Here is a 10,309-nt window from a genome sequence, read left to right as displayed (position 1 = left end):
ATAATTTCATTTTAATTTCTGAACATCCTCGGTTCTTCTTCAGCTCTTTTTCTGTTTTAAATGGCAGGTTGGATGCAACAATTGTTTTTCAAAGTATTTTCCATATTATTATGAAATGACTAACTTAATTTATTAACTGATGTAAAACGTATTTTTTCAAGTAATTTCTTTTTAGCATAAACATATTTTTTAAAAGAGCAATTGAGTATCCATCAGATGTGTTGGTTGTCAAAATGCCAAAATAAAATATTAACTAAAAACTTGTTAATTTACAAAATTTTCTGCTCGTCATAACAGCTTGTGGGTTTAAAAAATGTAAAGTATCTAACCTAGAGACAAAGTTTAGTCAATTCCATATACAATTTTGGTCAATACTTGTATTATTGGAATAAATTCTGGCAGAGTAAACAAACACTACATCCATTTTTTTAAATATCTATTATCCTTTGTTATCACTTTGATCATTTACTGTCTTGTGATTTTCACTCTGTTCCATGCCATTGGAAGATTCGCTGCTTTCCAGATCAGTCGAAGCATCAGTCGAAGCATCAGTCGAAGCATCAGTCGAAGCGTCAGTTGGAGGGTCGTCACTGGAGAGGTTTGTGTTTGTGTCCATGTCCATTGCTAACAGGAACCCATAGCGAATGGCATTCCTAAATATATGTAAGGCTGCCTCATTAGTGGCCTTCTCGACCCACGGATTTCCCGCCACTGCAGAAACTGCCTCACCTAGAGGACTATCTTTGGCTTTGCTTTTCATCTTCTCTGCTAATGAGAACAGGATGACTTTTGAATTACTCACTGCTTCTTTCATTCTTGGCTCTGCTTTAGCTGTGCTCTTTTTAATTTTTCGGACCACCTTACGAGTTGCGTAATTTATTTTATTGTCATTTAATACTGATGATAGCACCTTTTTTGATTTTTCCAATGTTTCTTTGACTTGTGGTACTACATAAGGTGTGCCATTTCTGATATTTTCTACTGTCTTTCGCAATGAAAAGCTATTTTTAGTGCCACTTTTTCTCGTAAAAAGTACAACTTTAGAACCGTCCACCAATTCAATAATGACTGGAGCTAACATCAAAGAGGTATTTCTTAAATGGTCCAATGTTATCCCGACCATAGGATTTTTACCGATGGTGCTTTTAAGCAAATTTACTTTATCTTTTGTTTTAGCTGTGGTTTTTCTCAGAATTTCTAGACTATGCACTACATTTGAATGAAATGTGTTTTTAACATATTCCATATTATTAAACACATATTCATTCTCATTCAAACTTTTATGACGAACTAAAAAATTATAAAACTGGGGGTGACCAACAATTTTAGAGGAAATTTTTTTATCTAGAGAACAATGAGTATTTTTGACATCCCTAGCTTGGCTCTTCACGTCAGGCAAAGTCAGACTTTTCGAAGGATCAATATCATTCGAACTTATCACCTCTTTAAAAATCCATTTGTCTTTATTTGCAGCTCCAATAGTCTTGTTCATAGAGAAAGTCTCTGCACTGGTAGAAACCTTGAAACCGCGCAGAGATTGTTGGAGGCGTGACATAGACATTTGACATGCTCTGGAGTACTGAGCTGCATTCTTCAAAAGGAGGCTCCCAAAAACTGCACCAATGAATAACTTGGAATATAGAGCCTCCGACATGTTCGTGTCTAACTGTATCCCTGCACCCTCTGCCATATTCTTAAACGCACTCTCATTAGCGCTCAAGTCGCTGTCGATCACAGTACTGCTAATATCAACTCCTGCAGTGTCTGTGAGTGAACTTCCCACCTCCTGTAAGCAACGTGCAATGCAGAACCCGGCTTGCAATCCTTTACTGACCAAGTATGTGCTGCCGCTGTCAAAAACTACACACCCACTAAGCAAAATTCCTTCCCGTAGCAGTCTCAGCAATAATTTCCCATCTGAATAATCACTGAAGTGGGCTTTGTTGATTGAACTCCATGTGTTACTCACACAGGGAGCTTCTGCACCATCACGAAGGAGACTAAATGTCCCTGTCTGCGAAATATTAAAATATTTATAATGCAAATCGCGGACAAAAAGAGCCACAGGGTTTCTCAAATCTTGAGAGCATTCTGTCTCAGGCTTCTTCTGCAGAAGTATGTATGCCATGTCCCTGCAAACACACCAAAAAATCGATTAAAAATTATTAATCGTGCTTTAAGTCAGTTACAGGTCTATAAACAAACATAAACAATGCAAAGCTAAAATTTATTGCTGCTGGCCACATCACAGTATCATTAATATTTGGTGGTTCTGTATCAAGTGAATTGTTTTCTGAAAGTTTTGCATGTTTAAGGGCACCCGGACACATATACTGTAGGCATAGCTTCAGGAGAAACAACGCGATTTTAAAACTACTCAAGATATCAGAGTGGAGTCTGGAGAGTGGAGTGGTTCTATATCAAGTAATTGTTTTCTGAAAGTTTTGCATGTTTAAGGGCACCCGGACACATATACTGTAGGCATAGCTTCAGGAGAAACAACGCGATTTTAAAACTACTCAAGATATCAGAGTGGAGTCTGCTCGTGTAAAGCCTTTAAGAGTTTGCTGAGGGCCGAAAAGTACTTTTAATTTAGGATTTGGTTTTCAAACTGTATTTTTATAGAGATCAATTGGCTAAAAGGCGTGTTTTTAGAGTAACTTTTAGGCGTAAAACCGCCGGTACAGATTCTTGAAAGCAATTAAGGGATTTGCATTGCACCTTTATATTCATTTCTCTGCCATACAATGCTTAGTTATCCTGTGACGACGAGAAGACTGGGTGCCATTTTAGAGTCTAGCACTTAGAGGCTATACCGTGCTGGAAATACCAGCAAGCATCGCGCTTATCATTCCGCCTCACTAACACACATACAGCCCTAACGAGGCGGGCCCCTTAAGGGCATGTACATTAAAACTTTTGAAATCTGTCCGTCATTGGATAACTACAGTTAATGGGGGCGCGGAAGACTACCATACTGGAAGACTACCATAATGATAGTATTCCGCCTGGCCTCTTCGAAAAAGGCGGAAAAGTACCATAACGGAAATCTACCATACTTTCATAGGACGAGATGGAATTCTGCCATATTTTTTTATACACTATATGGAAAGAGTACAGCGGCATTGCCCTCGAAGTAGCGTATAGAATATTCGGTAGGTAACTAGGTAGGTAGGTAGCTGTTTCTCAGGTTAACTTTAAAGCTTACAGATAGAGCTTCTGACGGTGACAGTTGCAATTACAAATACGTCCAGATCGCAAGCGAAAAGAAATAAATGTTTCCAAAAATTTATTATAGGTAGCAGCACTGTATTCTTATTAAGACGATTTAAAAAAAAACATATGCTAGTTTTCCATGGACGAAGGAGAGTTCTGCCATAATTTCTTATACATTCTACGGAATGAGTAAAATGACATTACTCGTAAAATCGTAACGTAACTAGTTTCATAGAATGTACATTTTTGCACACTGGAATAATTTAAGTAATTGTAAATCATTATTTAATGAGTGCAAATCCAACACAAATATCCATGGGTTTTCTTATGTAATGTTTTCATTATTAGGGTGTCAGAACACAAAAAACTCAGATATTAAGGTTTTTAATGTCCATATTAAATTATTTAAAGTCTACAAATAGTTTTTTTAAGATGCTGAAATGCGAGGGAAATATTTTTGTGTAGTGTAGTTTGTTGTCACAGGGCAAGCAGCACAGGCGCTCTAGGGGAGACAAAGGCTCGTACATCGAATGTTGGTGGGCTTTGCACAGGCTTGCAGTCATTCAAAAATAATCTCTGTTGAAATTTAAGTATTTTTTTCTATTAGGAAATAAAAAATGTTACTATGCATAGCATATTATTCTGCTTTTTTTAAAACTGTCAGATCAAATTGAATTTTCTGTTGTTTGTGCCTTACAACAGTTACAAACGAATTATGTCACATACATAAAAAAAATAGGTACCATATAAGCACATAGAATAACAATCAAAAACACATTAACACAAGACATACACTGATACATAACAATAACTTTACGACAAAACACGAAACAACACAAAACACACATAAAGATTGATAAAATTTATATTAAATAATTAGTTATAATTGGTTACTTTGGTTTTCAAAAATGTCTTAAACAGAAACTAAAAAGGAGTATACAAAATAAATATGTAGATTATAAAAGTTTTAAATAACTTTTTGCTTAAGTTTTTTTACCTATAAATGTTTCTAGATGATTCATATAGAGTTATAATTTTTTACACATTTTATAGTTATTAATGGTTTTAAAAGTGTCACTAATTCTATAACTGCAATTTGGAATTCTTAATCCAAACCGAGATATGTCTTAAGCATAAAAAATGGTAATAAAATGTATATAATAAAAACTGCATCACTGATTAAAGTCTTATAAATAGAAAATGAAAATTTAATTTTATATAGGAATGTAGCATATTTAACAGGAATTGAAAAACCTGAAATTTTAACATATTAAATTCAGAATTTTTTCTGCATACTTACAATTCTATTACAATCAAAATTAGTTATTTAATTTCAAATAACAACACAATATTCTACTTTATAGCTAATCAATTTGAAGAACAATTATAATATACAATCAGGTATTGATGCAGAGAAAGTTATAAATTTAATAAGACCTTAGATCTTCATATGCATCTACATGATGGTGAAAAAAAATCTCGGCATCCAATATAACTCGAAGATATTAAACGTGGACACCACGTTTTATGTCATTACTTACTATGCGATAATCCTGATTAATTGAATTAGTTTATTTACTAAACGTTATATAATAAATACTAACGTTATTCAGAGATTTTTGTTAACTCGAAAAATAGATCTGGACAGCTGAAATATCTTTTCTGAATAGTTTTATAAACATATTTCCCAATTATATATTTTTTCATCGGCATCTTTTCTTGGTAAATGCTTGATTACAGTTGGAATATATTTGATTAAATATTAAAGATAAGTGGAAATAAACTACTACTTTGCCGAACACTGAATACTGTGAAAGTGCATTTGCAAATTTGACTAAAAGCATCCATTTGTAAGATAATTAAAACACACACATATACATATAAAGCTTTGCTCATGTTGAAATAAATAGAATATTTTATTCATATCTGGTACACAAATCATACAGTTATATATATAATACGTGTGTGTGTTAAAGACGATCTTTCTGATTGAAAACGATGGGGTTTTTCCGAAATAATAGTTTTATGAATAAAATTCAGGTGCCTATAAATATTTTTGTTCTCGAAAACTTCTAAAATACTACATAAAAAAGATATTGGTCAATAGTTTGTGACTAAATTTTAACTATCAATAATACGTCAAGAAAATATATACCGATAAATGGTTGAACACTCAACATTCATTGGTATAAAACAATTATTTAAATGAAGTAGTAGCTGTAATATCGTAGAAAATTATGGCACAGCTTACAACTGCCTGAATTCAAGTCCAAAATATTAGAATCTAAAATAAATACATATAAATTAAATATTATAATGAAAACAAGACACATCTTATAAAAGTGAAAAATTAACTAACGTAATCAGCTCGGCCTTTTCTCTAAAGAAAAGGCCTCAGCTGCTGCCACCCAGTGAAAAAGAAATAAAAACATTTATGTCACAACCAGGTGGCATTTTCAGTATTTTATCGAACACTATAAAATATACATATTGTAAATACATCTTTCCGTTATTCCATATATAAATCAGTGTGGTAATTAATTATAAATAATTTTCAATATGAAACCCCAAAACCAATTGGTGAAAAGTCAAAGTGCGAATTTTAGTTTCTGTAATGAAAGCATAATTATAGTAGTTGAAATTTTAATATTATAGATTTTATGTCTGTAAATAAATATAAAAAAATTATTCATGTAAACTATTTTTAATGATTTGTGTTTAAAAACATTGAAGAACAAGTTATGATGCAAACAAAATATATAATTTAAAAATTTTAATGAACTGTAATCAAAATGCTTTATTAGTTTTAGAGAAATAAAAGTGGTAGTTGTACGGAAAAGTCCTGGGTAAAATTTCACACTTGGCCTCCCTGTGTTTGTGATGTCAGTGTCCTTTCAGCGAAATAGTGTTTTTATTTGCCAAAATATTTACTGAAATAAAAATTCTGGAATGTCGAAGTAGGTATTTTTAAAATCAATTGGCCTATCTTGAATGAGCGAGAAACTTACCAATTTTTCACTTAGTTTGAGCACTCTAGCCTGGTGGTATGTTTGCATGTCTTCTGTGTTCCAGGGTTATACGTCAGGGGACGACAGAATTGTATCCCCTCTGAAAGGGTACCTTTCAGAATTTTCTGTACAATGACACAGCAGAACATAAACTGGAAAGGTACCCTTTCCGATTTCTTAAAATGTTTTAGTTTTAATGCAAATATGTACTGGAAAGGTATCCCCTTGGAAAGGGTACCTTTCAGGATTTTCTGTACAATGACACAGCAGAAAATAAACTAGAAAGGTACCCTTTCCGATTTCTTCAAATGTTTAGTTTTAATGCAAATATATACTGGAAAGGTATCCCCTCGGAAAGGGTACCTTTTAGGATTTTCTGTACAATGACACAGCAGAAAATAAACTGGAAAGGTACCCGTTCCGATTTCTTAAGATTCATATTATTTTCTGCTTTAAAATCGTGAAAGTTATCCCCTCTAACCTAACCTTACCTAACCTAACCCAATATAACCTAACTTAATTAAACTAACCTAAACTAACCTAAACTAAACTAACCTAAACTAACCTTAACTAACCTTAACTAACCTAAACTAACTTAAACTAAACTAACCTAAACTAAACTAACCTAAACTTAACTAACCTAGTTTAGCATATAGTCTTACCAATAAATATTTACTATAACTTTCAAGAATGTCCCTCAGTTTATTTGTTACCCCCTCCTGGCTACGCCGCTGGCTCCATCCAAGATGCAAAGAGCGCGGGGCAGGGCAGCTGATGGAACACGAGTGTGTGACGGGGTCGCAGGTCTGTCATTCCGAGTACAAACATGTCGCAAACTGGAAAGGTTACCTTTCCAAGGGGATAACTTTCAGGATTTTAAAGCAGAAAATAATATGCATTTTAAGAAATCGGAAAGGGTACCTTTCCAGTTTATTTTCTGCTGTGTCATTGTAGAGAAAATCCTGAAAGGTGCCCTTTCCGAGGGGATACCTTTCCAGTACATATTTGCATTAAAACTAAAACATTTTAAGAAATCGGAAAGGGTACCTTTCCAGTTCCTACCCAGCTACACTACCGCCACCATAAGTCTGAAAAGTACCCTTTCCAAAGGGATACAATTCAGCCCCCCCTACGTCAGTGGGGCGCCTGAAATTCCGTTATATTGTTGTTGGTTCCAGCTCAAAGTCGTGGGGAATCCCATGCGCCACAGCGGAACGGGGTGGTTATGTGTAAGGGAGCGAGGGAGACTACATTGTTTCCTTTATGAATTGTTTTTAGTCATGTATTTGGGAAGAACACCTTTCCAAAACTTTAAAAACTAGGTAAACCACCTTAAAACCTACTACATCGAATCAGTTACTATACGTAGCGATAGAAATCATTTGAATTTCACACTAGACCACTTAGCGCATAAAAACACTTGGAAATTAACTAAGAACCTATGTAATAATAGGTACTGTTACAGAAGTTAGGTGAGCGAATAATGAAGTGTTTGTTCGTAATCACCGTAAAATCGCATTAGATTTATGACATTTTATGCTTGGGAACATATGTATACAGTTAAAAGTTTTGCAAATAATAATATAAAAATAATTTTTGATCGTGGTCTGTCACAAATACAATAATTACATACAATTTATGGTTCGGCCTTTAGTCTCTGAGGTGACAGGCCAAACAAAATCAGGTATATTATGTGTTTCACATCCTAATATCACAGAATCAGTTTGGACTGCATATTATTTTGATTTTCATTCTCGAATGCAAAATGATTGAGCGTAGTTAAAATGATTTTTGGTGGGTGGAGATATCATCAGTTGTTAGATTGCTTGGATAACAAGTTTTGTAAGATTTGCTTACTTATTTAGAAATATTCACATTATTTGAATACAACTATATTTTATTGGAACTTGCAGTACTCCCGAGTACAGAATTCTTGGTAATAGCTTACCTCAGAGTTTAGCAGAAGTAAAAATGTTTTATTTCATACAATGAAACCCTCAGAAACTTAATTAAATCATCGGGATTATTAAATATGAACTTCTTTGAGTATACAACCACATTAAGTTGATTAATATTTGTGCACATCGCAGTGACATTGCTATTTAATTATTTTTAGTTATAATTATAACAATAGTTGGAATACGGTGTTTTAAATAGTTTGGCCATGTAACATTTCTAATTCTAATAGTATCAAACATTTATTATGTTATAACTTACAGTATCAAAAGTTCATTGAAAGGTCGTGTATGTTTATTTCCATCCAAAAATTTTTTGTAAAAAGTAAAATATCCTTCAACAAGAGATTTCACTTTTATTATATTTTTTTTGCTTTAAATTATTATGTTCGAACATTTCCTCCAGTTAAACAACTTAAGTAGACATAATAATTTCGCTATGAAATTGAATTCTCCATATATACTACACTTGATATTTTGAGATTACGAAAAAATATATAATTTGATTTTAAATACATTTTTTCCCCAAACATACGGGTTTTAAATCCCACTAATATTAAAAATGTGAAAGTTGGGATGGATGTTTGTTACTCAATCACGCCAGAACGGCTAAACTGATCTGGATGAAATTTGGCCTACAGCGAGCTGTTAACCTGGATTAACACATAGACCCCATATTAATATGAAATTCCATCCCTAAGAGAGTGAAAAGGTGATAATTTCACTTGTTAACAGAAAAAATCATAGGTCATGGACAGACAAATAGTGAGTGAGTGTCATTTCTCTGTCTACCACACGATCATACACATAGTAAGGTCTGGCAAATTCATATTTTTCTCCTTGGTGGGACCAGCCCGCTTAATGAAGCTCGCAGCGGCTAGCAAAAGAAGAGTTTCCTTGAATTTTAAACGCATCATCGTTTGATGCATTTACCATATATTTAATTTTCGTTTGTTTGTGCCGTATGTGTTCCTATACCATTCAACCGATTGCGAAGAAATTTTGGTGGGTTGTTTTGCACATGCCCGTGAAGGTTTCTGAGATGGTATAACTATTTTGCAATAGTTGGAGCACGAATCGTTTAAAAAAATTTGTTTATTTCATATTTTATAGCGGCACTTCGTCTGTTTTTGTTTTATTATTGCGCACGCATGACACAATTTATTTAAATATAAATGAGAGACAGAGATAATGTGATATATATATATATATATATATATATAGAGTGAGATAGAGAGAGACAGTGAGATAAGTTGAGATGGAGCGAGGTATCGAGAATGAAATGGGTTAGATAAAGAGATGTATAGAGCTATATAGAGATTTATTTATAGAAGAGATAGAAATAGTGGGAGGTATATATGAATATAGGTCTATGTAGATATAAAGAGATAAATAGAGATGAAGAGATACATAGATATATATATAGATGTAGATGGAGATAAATATATATATTTAGAGGGATGGATAGATTATTTGTACATGTATAACTACTTCAAACATGTTATAAAACAAAACTGTATGAGGCATTGCAATGCATGCCGAGCATTAGCTAGATAATGGAATCTTTTCAATATTAGTAATCTCTTATTTTTCAGCCTTTTTCTATAGTGCTTTATAGAGTCTAGATTACATACAGACCACCAATTTTTATATATACACATACACACACACACACACACAGGTAAATAGCTATACACTGGCAGAACGTCTATCAGGATCAGAAAGTGATATAAATTATTTTGCACACTTGATATTCAAATTAAGAAGACACTTACTACGTCTGATTTCGAAAAAGGTCCCCTTCACCCTGTGTTCAGCCCGGGCAACGCCGGGTACTGCAGCTAGTACCAAATAAAAACTTAAATTTGTCTTTTTTTAATGGTTCTTGCAATTGGGAGATTGATTATATATATTATATATATTAATATATTTATATATATAATTTTGGACATACACCATTATTACTGATTACAATGTACGTAATAAGAAACCTCAATAACAGACCAGCTACACAAATGTGCAAACACACAGAAAACAAGGCAAAATCAGGGATCATCAAAACATTTAAAACATAGACAGAACATTACGTAGAAAGAATTGGTAAAAACATTATTACGGCACAGACGGACA

The 10,309-nt window shown here is 33.3% G+C and overlaps 1 protein-coding gene across 1 annotated transcript in view; it reads right to left on the bottom strand.

The window, feature by feature from the left end:
- Nucleotides 1–306: 306 nt before the first annotated feature.
- LOC134539984 (uncharacterized) overlaps nucleotides 307–10,309 on the bottom strand; it is a 46,614-nt gene continuing 36,611 nt past the window's right edge. The window contains exon 2 of the mRNA XM_063382389.1: nucleotides 307–2,132. Coding sequence (XP_063238459.1) covers nucleotides 440–2,132 — 1,693 coding nt within the window. The 3' untranslated portion in view covers nucleotides 307–439. The remainder of the gene's footprint in view (nucleotides 2,133–10,309) is intronic.

This window comes from Bacillus rossius, chromosome 16, assembly GCF_032445375.1.
Source record: "Bacillus rossius redtenbacheri isolate Brsri chromosome 16, Brsri_v3, whole genome shotgun sequence".
Taxonomy (NCBI): Eukaryota; Metazoa; Arthropoda; class Insecta; order Phasmatodea; family Bacillidae; genus Bacillus; species Bacillus rossius.
The sequence above is the reverse complement of the archived record's forward strand: the minus strand, read 5'-3'. Positions and strand labels throughout refer to the sequence as shown.